This window comes from Leptonychotes weddellii, chromosome 4 (genome assembly GCF_054177405.1).
Source record: "Leptonychotes weddellii isolate Sample4059 chromosome 4, ASM5417740v2, whole genome shotgun sequence".
NCBI classification, from domain to species: Eukaryota; Metazoa; Chordata; class Mammalia; order Carnivora; family Phocidae; genus Leptonychotes; species Leptonychotes weddellii.
In genome coordinates this window covers 36,573,974-36,598,896 of record NC_138372.1, presented here as the reverse complement: position 1 = coordinate 36,598,896, position 24,923 = coordinate 36,573,974, and the positions used below count along the sequence as shown (strand labels likewise).

Genomic DNA, 24,923 nt, shown 5'->3' with positions numbered 1-24,923 from the left:
TTTTTTTTTTTAATTTTTATTTTTATTTATTTGAGACAGAGAGAATGAGAGACAGAGAGCATGAGAGGGAGGAGGGTCAGAGGGAGAAGCAGACTCCCTGCCGAGCAAGGAGCCTGATGCGGGACTCGATCCCGGGACTCCAGGATCATGACCTGAGCCGAAGGCAGTCGCTTAACCAACTGAGCCACCCAGGCGCCCCTAAAATGTTTATAGTTTTAACTCTTAATTTTAGGTCTTTGATCCATTTTGAGTTGATTTTTTTATGAGGTTTAAAGTGAGGGCCCGGGGCGCCTGGGTGACTCAGTCATTAAGCGTCTGCCTTCGGCTCAGGTCATGATCCCAGGGTCCTGGGATCGAGCCCCGCGTCGGGCTCCCTGCTCAGCGGGAAGCCTGCTTCTCCCTCTCCCATTCCCCCTGCTTGTATTCCCTCTCTCGCTGTGGCTCTCTCTGTCAAATAAATAAATAAAATCTTTTAAAAAAATAAATAAATAAAATAAAGTGAGGGCCCAACTTCATTCTTTTGTAGCTTTCCCAGCACCATTCATTGAAAAGACTGTCCTTTCTCCTTTGAATGGTCTTGACACTCTTGTCAAAAATAAATTTATCGGGGCGCCTGGGTGGCTCAGTCATTAAGCATCTGCCTTTGGCTCAGGTCATGGTTCCAGGGTCCTGGGATCGAGCCCTGCATTGGACTCCCTGCTCAGCGGGAAGCCTGCTTCTCCCTCTCCCACTCCCCTGCTTGTGTTCCCTCTCTCACTGTGTCTCTCTCTGTCAAATAAATAAATAAAATCTTTAAATAAATAAATAAATTTATCATGTATGTGAGTTTATTTCTGGGCTCTCTATTCCATTGGTCTAAATATCTGTCCTTCTGCCAGTACTATAATGGTTATTATTATTATTATTATTATTTGAAGTATAATTAACATGCATTGTTATATTAGTTTCAGGTATACAGTATAATAATTTAATAATTCTGTACATTACTCAGTGTTCATCATGGTAAGTGTATTCTTAATCCCCTTTATCTGTTTCACCCATCTTACCTACCTACCTCCCCATTAGCAGTTTGTTCTCTGTACTTAAGTCTGTTTTTTTGTCTCGTTTGTTTTGTTTTTTTTAGATTCCACATGTGAGTGAAATCCTATGGTATTTGTCTTTTCTTTGTTTAACTTATTTCATTTAGCAATGTATCATCTAGGTCCTCCATATTGTTGCAGATGGCAAGATCTCATTCTTTTGCATGACTGAGTAATATTGCATTATAGTTAAGAATGGATAAATTAGAGCGCCTGGGTGGCTCAGTTGGTTAAGCGACTGCCTTCAGCTCAGGTCATGATCCTGGAGTCCCGGGATCGAGTCCCGCATCGGGCTCCCTGCTCAGCGGGGAGTCTGCTTCTCCCTCTGACCCTCCTCCCTCTCATGCTCTCTGTCTCTCATTCTCTCTCTCTCAAATAAATAAATAAATAAATCTTTAAAAAAAAAAAAAGAATGGATAAATTACTACAGTGTTTTTACTACTGTAGCTTTATAGTAAGTTTGGGAATCAGGAAATATGAGTCCTCCAACTTTGTTATTTTTCAAGATTGTTTTGGCTATTTGGGGTCCTTTGAGTTTCCATATGAATTTTAGAATGGGTTCTTCTGTTTCTTTAAAAAATGCCACTGAGGGGGCGCCTGAATGGCTCAGTCGTTAAACATCTGCCTTTGGCTCAGGTCATGAGCCCCGCATCTGGCTCCCTGCTCAGTGGGAAGCCTACTTCTCCCTCTCCCACTCCCCCTTCTTGTGTTCCTTCTCTCGCTTTCTCTCTCTCTGTCAAATAAATAAGTATAATCTTTAAAAATAAAATAAAATAATAAATAAAAATGCCATTGGTATACACTCAATTGTTTCTTAAGAAATTTAAATAGTAATAAAAAAATGTCTCTTAATTTACCCACAAAGCTCCCATTTCTAGTTCTCCTCTGTGTAGATCCAGATTTCCATCTGGTTGGTATGATTTTCTTTCTACCTGAAGGACTTCCTTTAACTTTTACTGTAGTACACATGCTGGTGACTAATTCTTTACGCTTTGTATATCTGAAAAAGTCTTTTTATTTCATCTTCAATTGAAAGGTATTTTTACTGAATATAGAATTCTTAGTTGACACATTGTTTTCTTTCAGTGCTTTAAAGATGTTGCTCCACTCTCTTATCACTTGCACGGTTTCTGAGAAGTCTGCTTTCATTCTTAATTTATTCCCCTATACATATTATGTCTTCTCTGGTTTCAAGATTTTTCTTTTTATTTTTAATTTTATGCAATTTGGTTATGCTGTTCCTGGATGTAGCTTTCTTCATGTTTCTTTCACCTGGTGTTCATTTAGATTCTTAGATCTGTGGCTTTTTAGTTTTTATCAAATTCAGAATACTTTTGGCCGTCATTTCTTAAAATAAGGTTTCTCTCCCTCCTCCCCCGCACCGTATTCCCAGACTCCAATTATACTAATACTATACTGCCAAAAGTTATCCCATAGATAACTTTCCAGTTCCCTACCTTGCTTAGGTCCAAAATAAAATCTTCTGGTTTCAATTGGTCCTCTAGGTTACCAAAATGGGTAATCTACCTTGTCAGATTCTATATTACCTCCTCATTTGCAGCACTAATTTTTCAGTTTCCTCTTTATTTCTGGTACCCAGGTATTTCTCTTTCTTTGCTTCTTACCTTCTCGCATGCTAAGTAATACTTTTTAAATATCTTTGTTATATTTTATCTAACTCTAAGTATTTATATTGAGAGAATTTCAAGTTATCTTGGTCCATACCTTTTCAGGGATACATATCAGGGCCATTTCCCTGCTTACCAGGTTTTACTTATCAGGGCAAAGAGCAAGGTGTACATTCTGACCTGGGCATTCAAGAAGAACAGATAAATAACAAATACCATATGTGTATATATGTATGTGCATACTTGTATATGTATTTGGTAAGTATTTGAAACAAGCCTAACCACTATAGGCTGCTTCAATTTGATAATTTAGAATTTTGCATTAGTCTTTTGGGTATTAACTGATGATTACTAATTTTAAACACTACCAAGGAGTAACAAGTTACACCTAAATTCCATTTCTGTTTAAGCTGCTCATTTAGGAACCATTTGACAGCTCAGAATGTTTTCATTAATTTTAATGGGTTGTAGAAAAATATGACTCAATGGCTACTGTCTCAGAGAACTATACCGAGCCACCTACTATGTCACAGTGGGAAAAAAACATAGGCTTTGGGGTGAGAAAGACTAGGTTTGAATTCTAATTTTTGCACTTCTTAACAAGTCATTATAATACTCAGGATAAGAAATACATGTAGATAAACATTACTAGTTTGAATACTTAGAAGCTCCAGAACTTCCATTCATTCATCTAACAGATACATATTTAATGCTTGCCATATATAAGATGGTACCCTAGATGCCATAGGGAATAGAAGGACATATCAAATGGAGTCTTTTCCCTCTCGGAGCTTACAGCTCAGGTAGGGAACAGTGAGACAGATATATAAATGAGTGTAGCACAAAGCAGTATGAGAGCAGTGACAGGTATGCTATAAATGAAAGGCTCTAGTGGAGGCTATCACTTCATTCTGAGCAATCCAGCTTCACATTTTGGTGTGATAAAGAGTATTTTGATGCCAAATAGCCCAAGCCATAGCCCAAGCAGCACCTGAGACCTATTTCTGAACCTGATTATCCAGCTGTTCTACTTCCACACAACATACATGTATTTCTAGTCACTTTGTCTAATCTGTCCACTCAGATTTAGCAAGGGGAAACTCCACAAGGACTGTATTTGTACGACACCGGAGAAGTTCCAAGAGGCACATCTATAGAATATGAGAACAAGTTTGTACATGAAATGTTAACCACAACACCTGGAATTTTCTTTTTAAAAATCTAATTGTATAGAATAATATGGGGGAGATGCCTGAGCAGTGTTCTCTAAATCCCCAGATTGGAGATGACAGTGAACAGGACAATTAGAGAAACAAGTATAAAATCTACAAGACAGAAAAGAAGAAATGGTAGCCATTCACAAGCAACTACCAAACACATAAAAAGCTCTGACCATGATAAGTTTAGAAAAATTCATCCTGAGCCACATGCCTGAGCTAGCCCTTCTATTTGCGATAGTCAGGGAGAGCTGTGAGCAAAGGAAAGAGCATTGGATTGCAGCTGGGAGGGGAGAGGAAGCTGTCAGGAGATCTGGATTCAAGTCTAAGCTCTGCCACCTAATGGGTAGTCTTGTATAAATCCTTTATCCTCATATGATTTCAGTTTCTTCATCTATATAGTAGCTCTTTTGTACATGTTGGTCTCATATTTCTACATGTTGGTCTCTTATATTTCTAAAAGTGTATGAAAAGCTGGTAGATTTTTTTTTTAAGATTTTATTTATTTATTTGACAGAGAGAGACACAGCGAGAGAGGAAACACAAGCAGGGGGAGTGGGAGAGGGAGAAGCAGGCCTCCCGCTGAGCAGGGAGCCCAATGTGGGACTCGATCCCAGGACCCTGGGATCATGACCTGGGCCGAAGGCAGACGCTTAACGACTGAGCCACCCAGGTGCCCCAAGCTGGTAGATTTTTAATGACAGAGATAACGGAGCAGGAACTATTCCAGGTGGAAAGAGAGTGACAGTATTTAAGGAAAATAATGCAAAACTTGAACACTGAAATCTTCACAGTAAGTCAGTAGGCTCCATAAAATAATGATGAAGGTGATCCAAGGATGACTATCCGTGTCTTCCCTTAGTAAACTATGGCCTGTCTCTGTATCCTCAGTGCTAGTGTGATGCCTAATATAAAAGGAGAGGGGTGGGGGGAAGGAAGGAAGGAAGCAAGTTAGCCTGTTCAGGAAGTCCTCTCACAACAGGTGCCACATTTTGTGGCAGAGGTCCCTGTATTTAATGGCCTTTCATATCTGCAACAGTCTGTTTTAAAACAGAGCTGTTTACTTAGAATGCTTTTATTATCAACTATATTTGTGTTCAAAGGGCTTCCAGCTGTGGTAGCTTTTAGAAGGTCCCTTTGTTGTGTGTACATAGTGTCATAACATGTCATTTCTGCCCAGCCAGTTGATTTCATTGACTCAGATGGGGCTGCTTTGTGGATGAGCTGTCTTCTTTCTTCTTAATTTTTACTGCAGACAATAAATATTTTATGCATGGAAAGACAATTTATTTATTCAACAAATGCTTATTAAACACCTCCCCAAAACTAGGCAATGTGTGAAATACTTGGAATATAGAGGTGTATAATATAGGCAAGGTCCCTGCCTTTACGATGCTTACAGTGTCATGGGGGAATCTCACATTAAGTAAATGATTATATGATAATTAATTAATTGCAGTTGTGATAAATGTTTTAAAGGGAAAGTACAGAATGTTACAAGAGAAGCTTAAACTAATTTGGAGGGCCAGGGTCAAGAAAGTAATGTAAAATTAAAATTTTAGACATCCTAAGTGTTTCTCCATTTGAAATATAGAAAGATAATATTATTCCCATAGGTTATACTGATTGTATTAGGGATTTCTGAATTTGGAAAGATAGACTTGTCCACAGAGGCATAAAATCCTTAGAAATCCAGTCCTTTAATTTAATAAATGACTGAAAAGGGAGACGTTATTTATCCTAGAACACATAGCTTGCTACTGGCAGGGATTGGACTTAAACACAGATCTGCTAATCGCACCCTCCCCCCATTACCTCTCCTCCGTGACTTAAAAAAATAAAGACATTATATATCAAATATAGATCAACCATGGCCAAATTAACTATTAAGTGGCCATGGTGTACAAACTTGGATATTGAGTGGGAGAAGGAATTCAAAGTAATGAATTAAGCAAATGCTAATATAAATAGAAATGCACAAAATATACCTTATCAGGCTGATTGTATCTGGTCACAGTAAAACCTAATGTATATACCAAAGTGGGAAATACCCAGCTGGAATTAGTGAAAATATATTTAAAGGTATATGCTTCTATTTCTCTAAAATATAAATACTAATGGCTTAGTACAAGTCTCCAAATAGATGTTTTTAAAACCTATTTTTATTCATGTGTAATATTATATGACATGTAAATTATCCTTGAATGCTTTGCAGCCTGAGTGGTCTCTCAGGTAGTTAAATATTATTCCTGAAACTGTGTTCCACCATATAATTCATATAGCATACCCTTTCATCATAGATAATATAGCAATTAGCTTTAGGCCAGCAACTTATAATTCTTCCAGATTTTTTATTTAAAAGATTGGGAATCAGTGAAATGTTACTATTTATATCAGAGATTTTGGAATTAGTTGAATCATTGAAACTAAAAGGAGATTGAGACTTCAGAGAGAAGGCCAGTCTTGAATAGGTATCAGTGAGAGCACCTAAGTATATACTGACTTGGGGAGCCAAAAACTTAGAAAGTACTAAGTTAAACCATATGAAATTTCCATTTTTAGAGGTCAAAAACAGTCAAATATTGGTGACTTTATATGATTCGCTCAGCTATTACACAAAATGGCCCAAAGGGGAACCTATATTCTAATGTCAACAGGTGTGGCTATTTATTAAATTTAAGTACATGTACATTGGCTATACTTCAAAATTTAACAAATGAGAAATTCCGGTAGTTGAATGAACTTTTAATTTCATATGAAGTAACGATTTAAATGTAGGTAGATGACACAATCACTTCAGAAGCTAAAAATGTTTTAAAAGATCTCCAGCTTGGATAACTGCTAAGTCATCCACACTTCGTGAGTGTGAGCGTTGTGGGGAATACTTAGTTCAATAACCAAGCTTCACTGGTGTGATGTGGACTGTAGTTAACCAGGGTATTTTGCTTTCAGCCGCTTCTTATGCTGACCAGAGGCTTACTTTCTAGTCCTTTACTCTCTCCCAGTCCTTAGCCCCAGTGGTGACAGTCTCCAAGTTTATCTTAGAAAAATCAGGAGAAAAGGGGAAGGGAACTAATCATTGTAAAAATGAACTGTCAGGTGCTTTGCAAGACAGTTTATATATTATTGCATTTAATTCTCACAACAACCCTATAAAACAAATACTATTTCTATTTTACAGTTGAAGAAACTGAGATCCAGAGAGGTTAAATAACTTGCCCAAGGTCACACAGTTTATAAGTGGTAGAGCTAGGCTCCAGACATTCTTATTTCACTATCTGCTGTGCTGCTCTTCTTGCTTGTTTGCTTATTTCTAACCTATATACTTTAGAAGTGCCTTATTTAATTCTAATAAATTCACACAGGAGTAGACAAGGGGATTATCATTGTTTTCTTCTTTTAAAAAAGTAATATAGTAAAACACATTTGAATCTTTTCCTTTCTTCTAAGGATGAACGTGAAGCCAGAGAAAATGTGAAGAGAGAGCAAGATGAGGCCTATCGCCTTTCACTTGAGGCTGACAGAGCAAAGGTAGGTTTGGTCAAAGGACTTCTGAGATAAAGAACTCAATCCTAAATAGTCTTTTATTATTTAATTGCCAGTCCTTTTATCACTTTGATCCCTAAGAATGTTGGGTTTCCAATGGAGTAAGCTAGATTCAATTAACAGAACATAATTCTACCCTTGGTTCTTAAAGCATGGTTCATTTGACAACAAAAAGTTTTTTAAGAATCATGAAATATGAAAACAAAAATGGGCGTAATATTTATTTTCCTTGTCTTTTAATCAGTCTGTGGTAAAAACCTAGCAATGTTTTTGTTTTTTTTTTTTAGATTTTTTTTTTTTTTTTTTTTTTTATATGAGAGAGAGCACATGAGAGGGGGAAGGGTCAGAGGGAGAAGCAGACTCCCTGCCGAGCAGGGAGCCCAATGCGGGACTCGATCCCGGGACTCCAGGATCATGACCTGAGCCGAAGGCAGTCGCTTAACCGACTGAGCCACCCAGTCGCCCAAATGCTCTTCATGTGATTTCTACTGTGCAATCAGGGTTGAGAACACTGAGAACCATTAATTTATTTAATATTTCTTGAGTACCTACTTCTCTACTGGGCATTGAAGGAGAGGGAAATGAATAAGCCACAGTTTCTGCCCTCAAAAGAAGGCTCACAATATGGTGTAGAATAGATTAACTCAAAAACACAGTTAGCTATAATACTTACACAAGGGTCCTAAAAGTCATAAGGGAAGCCCTGAGTTTTGTGAGAGATTAGTGAACAGGAGTTTCAGTGGAAAGTCTGTTCCAGCTTTTCTGGAGAGCTAATAAGTGGGAATCTATTGGAGAGGGTTTCATGAAAGAGGTTGTATATGTGTACTAAATAGAAAAAAGGGGTAGGAGACAAGAGGTGGTATATGCTAGCTGCAAGGAGCCAGAAAGCATGGGTGCATGATAGAAGCTGATGTGACTAGAGCTTGATATTTGGGTACAGGAGAAGTAGCAGAAAAGACCAGAAAGGAAGACCAGGGAAAGGTCTTCTGATGGATCTTGAATGCCACACTACCCAGAACTACCCAGGTGTTTGTATGGGTACTCAACATGAGCTGAGAGCTATGCTTTGTTGTTGCTTCCATTTCCATTCTTGTTCCAGAAAAAAACATTTCTGTTATCACAGTGCTGGGAGTGAGTTCTTTTTTTTTTCTTCTCCTTTTTAAGTAAACCAGTGTTTATTGAGTGCTGGCTTCCTTTTGTCTTTCATTGACAGAGGGAAGCTCATGAGAGAGAGATGGCAGAACAGTTTCGTTTGGAGCAGATTCGCAAAGAACAAGAAGAGGAACGTGAGGTAGGCATAATTTCAAGTAACATTATTCAAAAGCTAGGTTTATTTCCACTGCAGTTGATAACTGAGGCTGTTAATATTTCTTATGACTTCTTTCCACCTTTTCCAGACTCGTTTTAGTATGGAAAACCTAACCTTTCCTTAAAAGAATCATTCCTGCTCTCTTGTGTGGAACTCTTAGAAAGCTTGACCTTGTACTAGATTCATGGTTTTCTGTTGTTTTCAATTGCTTTTCCCTTTTCTTGCATGACCAGTGCTCGCATCCCTCTTGGATATTGTTTCATCCCAAGAATACAGAGACTGTATTTTCTGCCCTTTCCCAGTCTTCATTTTCCCCACCAAAAAACACTGTGAGTTACTTCTGTGACCTCTTGCACTGGGCCCCTATGTATGGGAAATCCATTTAACATGGTTTATTTTTACCCCCAAGTTCATGTCATGTTCATAATAATAGAATTTTTCATTCACTCATCTTGCAAATATTTTTTTGAATACTTAGTACATCCCAAAATCTGTTAGGGGGTAGGGATACAGATGTGGGTCATCCCCACCAGGAGTTCATAGTCTTCTAAAAATAGAATTACAAAACTATGTGTAAAAGTTGTAATAGAGATTTGCCTAAAGTGCAGTGGGAACAAAGAGAAGGGGTGTCACAAAAACAGATTTTTAGAACTTTTTCGAGACATGGGATTAATAGCAAGATTTACTTATAAAAAGAGAAAGCCATCTAACAAGTAATGGAAAGGCCCGAAGGGCCCTAATTTGAGCTGAGGAAAACTCTATTAGTCATCATTCCCGGTCAGAGGATGTTACCTAGCACTTATTCAGTATATGTTTTTTGAAGAAGAACTATGCTAAACACTGAAAGAGAAACAGAAGATAATAAAACAGTTTCTGCCTGCAAGAAGAGATTGCATCTTGTAGGGAAGATACGGCATGTCTACAAGTAACAGCAAATCAAGGAAAAACTGTGCCAAATAACATAGAAGTAAGAGCAAAATACTTAGAGAGTTCATTGGCAAAGTAAAAATCTGTTAAGCTTTGAGAAACAGACCACACTATAGAAGAAGTGATATTTGAGTCAGGTCTTGAAAGGTGTAATATTTCATGGTTTGGAAATCAAAGTTTATTCATCTTCATACACATTATTGAGTGCCTATCACATATGTACAAGATACTGTGCCTGACAAGCCCTGGTCTCTGTACACTGAGGACTCTCAGTAATGGAAGGTAGAAAATATTTTATTGAACATCTTCTGTGTATCAAGTACTTTTCTAGCTGCTTTACATATGCTTACTCATTGACCATTAAAACAAGCTACAAGGTTAGAGACTTCTTTACAAGTGAGAAAACTGAAGCTCATTGAAAAGTCACACATAGAAATGGAAAAACAGCTGAGATTCTCACCTAGGTCTTTATTGGTCTAAAGTGCATGCTCTTTCACTTACTCCATTCCAGTACAAGGTCATATATCATTCTGTGTGTCTATAGGAATCATGTTTGCAGAGTTTTACAAAAGTTAAGAGACAGATTTGTCATTATGCTTTTAGGCTATTTCAAGAAATATAGTTTAAAAATTTAGGACTCTCGTTCTTTCCTGTTCTTTCACAATGCACATGCTGTCTCTCAATAGTGTATCTTCAACCATATACTTGATAAATGTCAAGTGTACTCAATTAACTGCATGTTCTGGATCTAGAGCTTGATGGTACATGTACTTTCTTCTGATGATTTACCTTTTTTACCCTGGGCTAAAATTTTTTCTCTTTCCCAATACAGATAAAGCCTGTTCTCTCATAGAAGACCCCATAAACATCCTTTAGCATACCTCAATATATATGTTCCCGCTGTAAACATGTGAGAGGGTGGGGCACAGAGGGAGGGAGAACAAGTCGTATTTTGCAACTAGTCGTTATTATACTTATCAGTCCAAAAAAACCAAGTTCAGCTAGTGCTCCAGAGAGTCACAAATAAAGACTCTTATAAATCCCACCATTAAGAAACTATTTATCTTCTGTGTATCTTGATTTAATTAAGTCTTATCCAAACTTATTTGACCCTTTTCTTTGTGGAGCACCAATTAACATATTTCAGCACGCTCATGTACAACAAACAGTTCTTTGGGAAAGCTGGTATTGTGCAACCTCTGAAGAAACTGAGACTCAGGAAGATTATACAGTTTGCCTATGGTCACCAAACTGGTTGGACACATAATCTGGACTAGAAGCCTGGTCACCTGACTTTTCACAGTAATATTGCCTCTCCTTCTAACCAGAAATCCTAACCCATATAATTGTATTGAAAAACAAGAATGGTTTTATTATCTTAATTATCTCTAGTATTTCAAAATCCTTTGGAAAGATGGAAGTATTGTGTAGTCAGATCACCTTGGTTACAGTGAAATTCCTTAGTGGTTGGTCTCACTTTGTTGTAGTGAAATCAGTAAATTAAAGTCCTAGAAGAAAACAAAATCTTCATGATCTTGAGTTAAGCCACGATTTCTTAGATCTGACACCAAAAGTATAATCCATAAAATAACAAGTGTCTAAATTAGAGTAAATCAAAATTAAGAACTTCTACTGTTCAAAAGACACTGTTAAGAAATTGAAAAGACTGGGGAGCCTGGGTGGCTCAGACGGTTAAGCATCTGCCTTCGGCTTAGGTCATGATCCCAGGGTCCTGGGATCGAGCCCCACATTGGGCTCCCTGCTGAGCGGGAAGCCTGCTTCTCCCTCTCCCTCTGTCTGCTGCTTACCCTGCTTGTACACTCACTCTCTCTGTCAAAAATAAATAAAATCTTTAAAATAAAAAAAAAAATTGAAAAGACAAGCCACAGACTGAGAAAATCATATATCTATTGTCCAGAATACATAATGAACTGTTAACATTCAATAATAAAACAAATAACCCAAATTTTTTAATGGGCAAAATATTTAAACAGACACTTCATCAAAGAAGATCTACACAAGGGCAAATAAGCACGTGAAAAGATGCTTAACATTATTAGTCATTAGGGAAATGTAAATTAAAACCATAATAGGTACACACCAATTAGATGGCTTTTTGAAAGAAAAAACTACTGGCAAAGATGAAGAACAACTGGAACTCCTATATATTAATGATGACAGTCATTAATGATAGCACATCCATTTTGGAAAATAATTTGGCACTTTGTTTTAAAGTTAAATATATACATACCATATGACCAAGCAGTCAGGCTCCTGGGTATTTACACAGATGAAATGAAAGTTAACAGTAAAATTTAGGTTCACACAAAAATCTGTGCATATACGTTTATAGTCACTTTATTTGTAGTCACCAAAAACTGGAAACAACTCAAGTGTCCCCCAACTGGAGAAGGAGTAATCAAACTGGTATATCTATCTATACAATGGAATACCACTTAGCAATAAGTAAGAATGAACTACTGATACAGTCAATAATATGGATGAATTTCAAATGCATGACACTAAAAGAAGGAAGCCATTTATATGACATTTATATAACATTCTAGAAAAGGTAGAACTGGGGACAGAAAACAGATTGAAGTTGCCAGGGGCTAGGAATGAGGGAATTGCGGCAGAGGGTGGGGTGGGGGGGTGACAGAACTGTTCTTTACCTTGATTGATGATGATATGCATTTATCAAAACTCACAGAACTATACATTTAGAGGGATGGGTTTTACTTTATTTATATTATACCTCAATTTTAAAATGGGAAAAAAATCATTCTCTGGGCTACTCAAAGCCATGTATGATTTACTCACCCCTCTCTTTGATTCCTTCTCTAACCACCTCCATCCCCCTCTTCTGATCTTTCTGCTCCAGCCACATTATCCTCAGTCAAGCCAGACACCAGGGCTTGGCAGTTACTATGACTTCTGCCTGTAATACTTCTCTCTGATCTAAATGTCCATGTGACTCCCTCTCTCTTTTAGGTGTTTGCTCGCTGGCCTACAGTTTTTTGCTTATTGAGGTTTACAGAGTTGTTGGTTTGTTTTATGTGTGTCTGTGGTTTTTTTTTTAAGATTTATTTATTTTAGAGAGAGAGAGAGAGGGAGAGTGTGTGCTCCTGGAGGAAGGAGCAGAGGGAGAGAATCTCAAGCAAACTCCCTACTGAGTGTGGGGCTCAATGCAGGGCTCATCGGTTGAGGAGCTCGATCTCCCCACCCGTGAGATCATGACCTGAGCCAAACCCAGGTGTTGGAGCTTAACCATCTGAGCCACCCAGGCACCCCAAGGCTTACGGAGTTTATAGTTGTACCCTTCCCTCCTTTCTACCAGCCTCCCTGCACTCTTTCCATAGCACTCATCACTTTGTGACAAACTGTACATTTTCCTATGTGTGTATTTGTTGTCTTTCTTCCACCCTACTAAAATATAGCCTCCATGTAAGCAGAATTTTTTTTTTTATCTATTTTGTTCACTGATATTTTCCTATCATATAGAACAATGCCCGGCACATAGGAGGTGCTCAGTAAGAATTCATGGAATTAATAGCTGTTAGCTTTAGCCTATTTCAAACTCTGCCTCAACCAGCTATAAACTGTTACTTGGTGGGTACTCATAGAAGCCTAGAAGATAATATGTGCATGCATGTATTTATGTATTTGTATATGTATGTGTGTAAATTAAGTCAGTCCTTGATTTTTATTGTAAGAGAGTGGTGTGAGTATATATTATTTTTCCTGTTTAAAAAAATGTAATTGTGTAGAAACTATCTTTTCTGGGTGTCTATCTTTACTACCAGATTTCACTTCCAAGAAGTCCCCATTTCTCATCCCTCAGATGTGAATGTTTTGAGTATTCATATTTTTTAGTAAAACAAAAAGTCCAAGGTCAATTTTTATTTCCAACTTATACTAGGTTTCCTTGCTTTGTTACAAACCTAAAATAATGCAAATAAAAAATTATATTTGTTGAGCAAACCAAATTGAAGTTTAACAATGGTCTTTATACTATGACTGCTATTCAAGTGTAGGTGTCCTTTATGTCATTGTTTTATAACAATGTTTACTTATATGAGGCCTTTGTTTTTAGTGTATTTGAAACTGAGCTACTGATGTATGTTTGTTCTTTTTTACCGGTAAAACTTGGGTATTCAGATCCCAAGGTTGCCAACTTACCTAATATCTCTTCATTGTTTTCCACATTGGGACCACTGGTGTGGGATATCTGAGGTCTGTTTTCATTCTGGGGAAAAGCTCTAGAGACTGGGTGCATTGAGGAAGCAGATAATGTCTGCACAATGAGTGGGGTAATGAGCTACTGTTGTTTATTCTTCTCTAGTATAATTGGTTGAGTTCAGACAATAATGTAGCATCTGTTGTTATACTGTGCAGGGAAATGTCAAAATAGGAAGCAAGCAGACAGGTGGATTAAAGGGAGAACAGGAGGAGAAACCAGGAAATACCATATTAAGTTCTGATTTAAAGTAGGTGCAGAGGGATTATAATAATGATAATGATAACAACACCAATAACAACTGTCATCTGTTGAGCACAATATTACATCATGAGGTTCCATGCTAGGGACTTACTGAGTGCTGGCTATGTGTTAGCACTTGCTAAATGTTTTATAAACATTACTGCATTTTATACAAAAACCTTTTTGAGTAAGGTATTATCAGCCCTATTTCTTCTATGGGGTAACTGAAGTTCATAAAGACTGTCATATGCCTAATAGCCAAGATTTGAACCTCTGTCTGTCATACCCAAAGCCTATTTCCTAGCCATACATCACATTTAATTATTAAAGTTTTTTAAACTGCAGATAGTGGGGCACCTGGGTGGCTCAGTCGTTAAGCGTCTGCCTTCGGCTCAGGTCATGATCCCAGGGTTCTGGGATCGAGCCCCGCATTGGGCTCCCTGCTCAGCAGGAAGCCTGCTTCTCCCTCTCCCACTCCCCCTGCTTGTGTTCCCTCTCTCGCTGTGTCTCTCTCTGTCAAATAAATAAATAAAATCTTTAAATAAATAAATAAACAAATAAACTGCAGATAGTGATTAAGGAAGATAATTTTTAGGAAGGGGACTAAAGGACTTCTGAGATGCTTGATCAGGGTGCCACTTACATAGGTATGTTCACTTCTGAAAATTTATCAAGTTCTACACTGTTGTACGCTATCTCTATACAATGCACTTTTTCATATACATGTTCTATTTCAATGAAAACTTTAAAACAATGACAAAGTGCATGACTTTGGACAAAAGATAAAGCATTGTACAATATAACAATGATTCAAGTTTTGTAAAAAAAAGTTTAAAATATATATGTTTATATAAAAATATGCACAAAAAATTGATGGAGAGCGTAGTGATGAAAAAGTTTTAGAAAAAAATTATGGTGATGGTAACACAACATTGTGAATGTACTTAATGCCACTAAATTGTACACTTAAAAATGGTTTAAAAAATTAATGGGTGTAAACACTCAGGATAGCAGTGGCTATCTCTCGATGGTGAATCTGGTAATTAATTGTAATGCTTTTCTTATCATTTATTTTTGCAATGATTATATACATTATGTTTATAATCAGGAAAAATATTTTTTAATCTCAAAGACAGTTTTTTTAAAGTTTTTATTTTAATTCCAGCTAACATACAGTGTTATATTAGTTTCAGGTGTACAGTATAGTGATTCAACAATTCCATACATCACCCAGTGCTCATCACGATAAGTGCCTTCCTTAATCCCCATCACCTATTTCACCCATCCCCCTGCCCACCTCCCCTCTGGTAACCATCGGTTTGTTCTCGATAATTTACAAGTCTGTTTTTTGGTTTGTCTCTCTCTTTTCTCTCATTTTTCCCTTTTGCTCATTTGTTTTGTTTCTTCAACTCCACATATGGGTGAAATCATATGGTATTTGTCTTTCTCTGACTGACTTATTTCACTTAGCATTATACTCTGTAGCCCCATCCATGTTGTTGCAAATGGCAAGATTTCACTCATGTTACTTGATTATAATAGTTGTAGGTTGGGGTGCCTGGGTGGCTCAGTAATTTAAGCCTCCAGCTCTTGATTTCGGCTAGGCTCCATGCTCAGCACAGAGTCTGCTTGTCCCTCTCCCTCTGCTCCTACCCCTGCTCATGCTCGCTCTTTCTCTTTCTCTTTCTCTCTCTCTCTTTCTCAAATAAATTAATTTAAAAAAATAGTTGTAGATCAATTGAGGGAATATTTTGTTTTTCTATTGATGACAAATTGGGAACATGAAAATGTCAAAGTAACCAGGCAAGAATATAACTGTGAGACTGAGCATGCTGATACCGGACTTACCTAAGGAGCTTCCTGGAGTACTAGAAACAAAAAGGTTTTCGTGAATTTCTGCCATAGATTCCTACATCAGAGACCTTCTAACTTCTAGTGGAGTATCTAACAGAATGTATCATGAATGTGAAACAATGCAATATTATATGTTGAGAACCAGGAAACCTGGGCTCAAGCCCAGCTCTAATCATGAGATCTCTCAACAGTTTATTCCACCTATTTGAATCTGTATTTTTACCTGTGAAATGAAGAATTTGAGCCATCTCTAGGTCCGGAAATCTGGACTTGGCCAAATCCCACAGCAAGTTAGTGACAAGGCTAGAACTAAGACTATGGTCTCCTACCTCCAATAAACCTGATATTTTAATTTCTTTCCATTCCATTCCACTTTCTTTTTATTGTAGCAAAATACATATAATAGAAATTTGCCTTTGTAGCCATTTTTAAGTGTACAATTCAGTGGCATTAATTATATTCATAATGTCGTGCAGCCATCACCACTATTTCCAAAGTTTTTCATCATCCCAAGTGAATCTTTCCACTCCATTTTGATGTTAATATAATATCTAGTATTCTACAAACTCTTTAGTTATTTTGATTTGGGAAATCTGTGTTTTTCAAATATATTATTTACATGTGTGTCTTCTGTAAATGTTTCTAATAGCTTTAATTCATACCCTAGAAAGGAAGCAATTGGGTATTTGATACCTCTCTCCTCAATCACAAGCACCTGAGCCCTTCAGTAAAGAACAATTAAATTACATTTATTTTCTGTGTGATTACCTATCAATTTAATAACACATATCATCAAGGTGGGACTTATTTTAATTAATTGCTTATTGGGCTAATATTAAGAAAATGAAAACATGATTCTACTGTCAAGCATCAGGCTTGGTTAATAAATGGACAGTAACTTTTTGATGGGTTTATACAAAGCAGCAGTTTTCTTCTAGGCTCTCCCAGCCCCATTCCCCACAGTCCTATCTATCACACACTTTGACACTTGGTTTTGCCTTCTTTAGGCCATCCGGCTCTCCTTAGAGCAGGCCCTGCCTCCAGAGCCAAAGGAAGAAAATGCTGAACCCGTGAGCAAACTGCGGATCCGGACCCCCAGTGGCGAGTTCCTCGAGCGGCGATTCCTGGCCAGCAATAAGCTCCAGATTGTCTTTGATTTTGTAGCTTCCAAAGGATTTCCATGGGACGAGTTCAAGTTACTGAGTACCTTTCCTAGGAGAGACGTAAGTTCACATGCCTATTTTAGGAAATGTGTCCAGTGGGAGATATCCCATCATTAAGGCTGGACAAAATAGTCCAAGAAAAGTCCCATGGTACAGCCTACTACAAGACCATACACCTAGGAGTACTTTGTTCTGCACACCATTCTGTCCTCAGCCTTCGGAGAAGGTATGTCTTCCCAGGCCAACAGACTTGTGCCCAGGAGCCTATAGAAGAAATTAGGTACTAGGTCTTTCTTCCTTCCTAGCTATTTCCCCTATTCCACCATCCATATAGGCTTTCCCAAGATCTCATCTTTGTATACCTCAGAATAGATCTGAGAATTGTGTGCCTAACAGCTTAACAATTCAATCAGAATCAGTGATTATAGGTTCACTAAGACATGCTAAACCAAGAGTATTTTGTGATTTGATAGTTCTTACTATCCTGGAAAGTCACAGAGGATGACCTGTATTCACTGTGTTTCTGTATTTCAGCATGGTATTTGATAGTCTCTAATAGTATCCTGGGGCAAAGTAGAAAGATATAAATCTATAGCTAGGTAGTTTCATTGCTTATTAAATGATGGTATCCAAAAAGTGTTGACTAAGTGATTATCCTCTCCCTAGAAGGAACCAAGAGGTTCTATATTTAATCCTTTATTACTCCCCATGCTTACTGGAACTTACATGAAGACTTTATCAGATTTATAGATTATGAAAAATAAGATTCAAGAAAACCTTAAAATACTAAAACAATAGAAATGAACCTATAAGAATTTTACAGAAATATTCAGAGATAGATTCCCACAGTAAATTTAGAGAATTAATTACTCACATTTGGGATGGAAAGACCATGTGTTATCAGAGGTTATGGTTGAATTGAGCTGAATATACATTATTGTGTTGTGGCTGCTAAGAAAATGCTAGCTGCGTTTCTGGAGGTATAATCCCGAGAGGATAACTTAATGGTCCTATTCAACTCTGTACTAAAATAAACTCACTCTCAAAGAATCCTTAGACTCCATTCTGAAGCCTGAAGAAAAAAAAAGCATGTCTAGAGCAGGGCTAGTGGGAAGACGAGGGAACTGGGAATCATATAATTTGAGGAACATTTCCTCTAGAGATGGAAAGGCCATGGGAGACTTGATTGTTGTCTTCAGCTACTTGAAGGCCTGCCATGAAAAAGAGGGATCTTACTTTGTGAGGCTCAAAGGACAGAACTGGGACCAATGATTTGAAAGTTACAGGAGGCAATTTTGGCCCAATATAAGAAAGTATTTTCTAAAGAGGGAATGAATATCTTGTATCATGAAGTAGTGGTTTTCCTGACATTGGAGATAACCAACACTACTAAATGATTCCTTTTCAGCAATACTAGACTTATGTGGAGAAGGATTCATTCCCGTTGTTCCTACTTTAAATAGGGTGGGGCTTAGACTAGCTTACCTCTAAGATACACAGTAAATCTTAATAGTCTGTGATTCCATTTAATTGATCTAATACTTATGAGATCTAGTAACTTAGACTTCATCTAAAACACAAAACCAAGAATTTGATTAAGGTTCATCTTAGTCCCTCACAGTGGCTGTCAGATTTGTAGAGTAGAGACAGAAGCCAGTGGTATATGTTTAGCCCTACCACTCAGCCACAAAATTCCTAGGTGGGATGAGGATCCTACTACTTAATGTCTAAGCCAAGGAAACTAGAATGGACCCTAGGTGCTGGCCATTGGCTCCTGTCTTACTAGCCCCACCTACTGCTCCAAGCTCTTCCTCTTTGTTCATATGTAACACACACAAACATGTTCAGGGAACACATGTGTGTACATGCTTTGTGTACTGCATAGCCAGGTAAGAAACTACTTTAATTCTGACACTGAAGTTAAACTCTAAATGTATAAACACTTAGGAAAGAGCCACTAGCAAGGGGTTCAAGATCAGCCTGGTTCTCATACTTACTGTTCTATGATGAACATCTCTCTTAAAGAACTTATAAAACTTAGGAGCTAACTTAGTCTCTCCCAATTCTTGTTTTTTTGTTTGTTTGTTGTATTTAAGTATAATTAACATATAACTTTATATTAGTTTCAAGTGTACAACATAATAATTCAGTATTTGTGAACATTGTGAAATGATCGCCACAGTAAGTCTAGCTTATATCCGTCACCATACATATTTATAAATTTTTTTTCCCTTGCGATGAGAACTTCTAAGATCCCAACCCTTGGTTTTAAGGCACTCCCCTTCTGGGCCTTTCATTTGAAAATGAAAGTACTAGAAGAGATAGAATCTAAGGACTTTGCTGGCATTTAAAATTAAACTTTATTTTCTTTCAAATTAATTTTTAAACCTGATTACTGGAGGTAGGGTGGGGGGGGAAATCTCTAAAGAAGCTGGATATTATGGTCAGTATTAGTGACCTCTTCCCACAAGGCAGAAATGTAGACTGTACAAAGTTGTTGTTGCAAATAAGCAAGGGAACTGTGAGGTGAAATGCAGAAGGTTCTTGAGCCTGCTACCTACCCGCTTCAAGTTCTACTGATCCAGCACTCAGCCTTTTCAGTGCAGACTGTGTTAACTGGATTTGCCCTAAATGGAGGATCAATCACCTAGTCTTAGAGAAAATGTACTCTTTTTTTTTTTTAAAGAAGTGTTTTTGTTTCTTTTTTTGAGATTTTATTTATTTATTTGACAGAGACACAGTGAGAGAGGGAACACAAGCAGGGGGAGTGGGAGAGGGAGAAGCAGGCCTCCTGCAAAGCAGGGGACCCGATACGGGGCTCGATCCAGGACCCTGAGATCAAGACCTGAGCCGAAGGCAGACGCTTAATGACTGAGCCACCCAGGCACCCCGAGAAAATGTACTCTTGATTTAAATCTCATTCACCCTTTACACTGCTGAAGAACACTATTCAATCCGGTTAACAGTATCTTCTCCCAGTGTCCCTTTCACACCTGATCCCATTTCTACCTCAAACCCTATCCCAAGGCCAGTTTATTTTATTTTATTTTTTTAAAGATTTTATTTATTTATTTGACAGAGAGAGGCACAGCGAGAGAGGGAACACAAGCAGGGGGAGTGGAAGAGGGTGAAGCAGCCTTCCCGCTGAGCAGGGAGCCCGATGCAGGGCTCGATCTCAGGACCCTGCGATCACGACCTGATCCGAAGGCAGATGCTTAATGACTGAGCCACCCAGGTGCCCCCCAAAGCAGTTTAGATCAAGTTTGTCCCAGTTTCCCAGAGGAAAAGTCTAACCAGAGGCTTGCTTCTCTAGGAGGAATCAAGAGCTTCCCAATATCCATCACAGGTCCATTTTATGGTCCTTGGTCAACCTGATATTATCTGCACAGAGTGGTTTTTCTAAAGCCCTATTCTGATCATTCCCTTTGTTGTTTAAAAACTCATTAATAGGGGCACCTGGGTGGCTCAGTTGTTAAGCATCTGCCTTTGGCTCAGGTCATGATCCCAGAGTCCTGGGATCAAGCCCTGCATCGGGCTCCCTGCTTGGCAGGAAGCCTGCTTCTCCCTCTCCCACTCCCCCTGCTTTGTATTCCCTCTCTCGCCGTCTCTCTCTGTCAAATAAATAAAATATTTTTAAAAATAAAAGTAAATAAAAACTCATTAAAAGCTCCTTATAGCCCTGGGATGAGGATAGACCCCTTAGAATGTTTTTCAAAAACTCTTCACGGTCATACCTACCTTTCCCACTTTAAGTTCTGCCTCTCATTATGTATTTCTGTCACCAGGAGATAAGAGATTGCTCACTATTCATGGAAGACACAAAAGATTCTCATGCCTCTGTGCTCTTGAACTGTGTTCTCTCTTCCTTGAATATCCACCCTCCCCACTTTTCCTGGCCTGTTTGACCTCATCTTTTTTTTTTAATTTTTTATTGTTATGTTAATCACCATACATTACATCATTAGTTTTAGATGTAGTGTTCCATGATTCATTGTTTGTGCATAACACCCAGTGCTCCATGCAGAACGTGCCCTCTTTAATACCCATCACCAGGCTAGCCCATCCTCCCACCCCCCTCCCCTCTAGAACCCTCAGTTTGTTTTTCAGAGTCCATCGTCTCGCATGGTTCGTCTCCCCCTCCGATTTCCCCCCCTTCATTCTTCCCCTCCTGCTGTCTTCTTTTTTTTTTTTTTCTTAACATATATTGCATTATTTGTTTCAGAGGTACAGATCTGAGATTCAACAATCTTGCACAACTCACAGCGCTTACCAGAGCACATACCCTCCCCAGTGTCTATCACCCAGTCACCCCATTCCTCCCACCCCACCCCCCACTCCAGCAACCCTCACTTTGTTTCCTGAGATTAAGAATTCCTCATATCAGTGAGGTCATATGATACATTGACCTCATCTTTTAATGCCCAGCTCAAATGTCATCCCCTCTCAGAAGCCCTCCCCTCCTCCCAAGCTCCTCACCTATGTACCCATTGCAGTTTGTACATTCCTCTGTCATAGCACTTGTTCTGTTGTTCTATAATTTTTTACAAAGGCTGTCCATATCATGTTCATGTCTACCTCCCCTGAAGTTCCCATCATGGTACCTCACACATAAGTATTTAGTTACTGTTGTCAAATGGTAATGATATCCAGTCTGACCTAAATCTCTGATTCCAGAGTGACCTAGAGAAGCTGTTCCAAATGAGAACAGAAGCCCTAGGCCCACCCAGATTCCAGACCCAGACCTAAACCCAGATAGCCCACCCAGGACTCCTTAGACCTCCTAGAGTCACGGGTAGGATGAGAGTTAATGGCCCTTCATCCTTGTCTGAATGCTCTTTCAAGTCAAATGACTAGTGTTTTTGCAAGGCTATTCTGTTAACAGCCACCTGTGTCTGCAAGGATTAGGATCTAATTTGTAAAAGTCATCTTAAATTACAACCAAACTAAAGACTGTTAAAAAGCACATCTTAAGACTTTGCCTCTTTAATAACAAATAACGTAAGACTTAACTCTTATTGTGTCTTCAGCCTTTTCTCCACAAAGCAGAGACTGATTTCTTACCATAGGACCTGGTAAACATTCTTCTGCACCCCCACCCCCCAATCAAAACAATACTTCATGTTAAGATTTCCCAGCTTGGGAACCTGATATGATGGAGTGGGATTCAGATATTAGTCCAGCTGTCCAACTATTTACCACATGTCTGGTGGGTATACCACTGAACTGAGCACTGTGGGACAACCAAAATAGCAGCAGACACAGGCCGTCCTCAGAAAAGCTGATTGTCAAGGTGCTGGGAACATTGAGTGACTTGATTTTTGCTGTTGCTGTTATTGTTGTTGTTGTTGTTTTGCTGTCTGTTTTGCTAGTAACAGTTACCAAGAGAAGAAGTATTCACTACCAGAGCTTTGGCCGTTAAGCTCTACCTCTTGGATGTGTTAGAGCCATGTGAACATCAGTGGCCCATTTGCTTACTTGGGCGTTGAGAGGTAGTTGGTATTGAAGTAGTTGAGTCCTAAAGTTGAGGAGTGATCCTAACCCCTACTTCCCCTGCCTCGGAGTCAGAGTAAGGGGCCCCTGACAGCTTCCCGGTTCCCCTTTGGACTTACTGGGCACTGGCCCCGTGCCACTCAGTGTGAGGTTGTCAGTATCCCCCAACCTTCCTTTTCCTTTTTCTCTCCTTCTTTCCCAGCCCTCCCCTTCTTTCCAGTCCCATTTTATCCTTTTTATTCTCTTTCCTTCTTTCCACTCTTCCCTCCTCCTTATCTTTTTATCCCCCTTTCCCCTTCCTGCCTCCTCTGTTTTCCTTCTTTTGTCTACTCCTATCCATATCACTCAGAGAAGCTCCATCTGCAACTGGAAAGTGTGGTCTTCTGTTTATAACATGACTAGGGAGTACTGGGGAAGGAGGATGGTAATGGCAGATTAGCTTCAGGACTAGTGAGTGCCCTGTGTGCCTTGTCACTTAGGTAATCACACAGCCCTCATTCTTCCCCCGAGAACATGTCTTCCTCCAGATCTATAGATGTGAACCCCCTCCCCCAAGCAGACGAACATGCATGCGTCCCAAAATACAATATAAGACACTTTATGTTCTAAAAGTAACGAATATATTCCTATTTTTCTCCTGCTTTCTAGTTTTTTCCCCCTCCATAACAATAGCTTATCATTTTTTTCTTTCTCCCTCTATGTTTAGAGGAAATGTATAAACAAGCTTCTAGCAGGGTTTTTCACAGAGTGAAAGGCCCTCAGTAAATGTTTGTTTAAATTAACTGGGGGGAAAGCCTTTCAAATTTAGAGTATGTGGATTCCTTCCTCTGTCACCCATCCACCTTTATTACATTAAGCACTAAGCTCAGCACTGGGAAGACAGTGCTGAGAAAAATGACATAATTCTTACCCTTGTAGAACTTACAGTCTGTATCCACAAACCTACTGTTGGATGATGTTTGACTTTATCAATAACACAAGGATATCCAATTTGCCACCATAAGGAAATATAAGTAGTTTAATTTGTACTTCATTCATGTATTTGTTCTTCCGTATGGCAAAACATTTGCTGAGCAGCCACTCTACCAACCTCCATACCAGACGCTAATGATACAGAAATAAAAGATATTGTTACTGACCTCGAAGAGTTCACATTCTAGTGAAAACACATTTAAAACAAATTGCGTTATAAATTATACCCATAGTTGGAAGGATAGGTAATTTCAGCCTGCAGTGGTAAGGGAAGGCATTATAAAGGAAATGAATTTGACCTGAGCCTTGCACAGAGAGATGTTGGGTGAGTGGAAACAGAATAGCATAGTTAAAAATAAAAGTTTTGGTTGTAGTTAGACTTATATCTGAATCCCACTCCATCAGATACCTGCTGTATGACATTGGGCAACTTACTTGGCCATGCTGAATGTTTATCTCTTCACTTTTCTTTCTTTGAAAGAAAAATAATAACATCTAGTTCAGAGAGTTGTTCTAAGAATTAAATAAGTGAATGTAAACTACTATGTCCCTACCACATAGTGAACAGTATCTGCTATAATTCTCGTAAGTGAAGAGAGGCAGAAGAGGTGGGAAAAGCTTATAGCTAAAGAAAGCATGGTAGCAGTGAATTCTTTCTTTAGAGCAATGATGGATATTTATGTTAAAAAATACCCAAATGTTCTAAACCAGACAAAATAATGTGTCATTGGAATCATTGATGTATTTGAAAGGAATCTCAGAGATACCAAGGCCAATGCTGCCATTTTACATATGGAGGAATCAAAGCATGATCAAATGATACACTTTACTTATGTCACATGATAAATAGCAGAGCCAACATTAAAACCCAAGTTTTGTTATGGCCATTGCTTTTTAAGACCACTGGCTCCTTTTAAAACTCTGGCTAATAGATTACAGAGCTCCACTTTAAAATTAGAGCAATAGGACAATAAAACTAGAAGATCAACATTAGAGACCACATAGTAAATGCAATAAATTGCAGCTCCAAGCACCAATTTTTAAAATATTCTGTATTTCGGGCGCCTGGGTGGCTCAGTTGGTTAAGCGACTGCCTTCGGCTCAGGTCATGATCCTGGAGTCCCAGGATCGAGTCCCGCATCGGGCTCCCTGCTCGGCAGGGAGTCTGCTTCTCCCTCTGACCCTCCTCCCTCTCATGCTCTCTGTCTCTCATTCTCTCTCTCTCAAATAAATAAATAAAATCTTTAAAAAAAAAATA

The 24,923-nt window shown here is 38.6% G+C and overlaps 1 protein-coding gene across 3 annotated transcripts in view; it reads left to right on the top strand.

Moving 5' to 3' along the window:
* Positions 1–24,923, top strand: part of FAF1 (Fas associated factor 1) — a 466,200-nt gene that overhangs the window by 408,381 nt on the left and 32,896 nt on the right. For all 3 annotated transcript variants that reach the window (XM_081816911.1, XM_081816912.1, XM_081816913.1), the window contains exons 15-17: positions 7,375–7,455; positions 8,684–8,761; positions 17,048–17,263. In XM_081816911.1, coding sequence (XP_081673037.1) covers positions 7,375–7,455; positions 8,684–8,761; positions 17,048–17,263 — 375 coding nt within the window. The remainder of the gene's footprint in view (positions 1–7,374; positions 7,456–8,683; positions 8,762–17,047; positions 17,264–24,923) is intronic.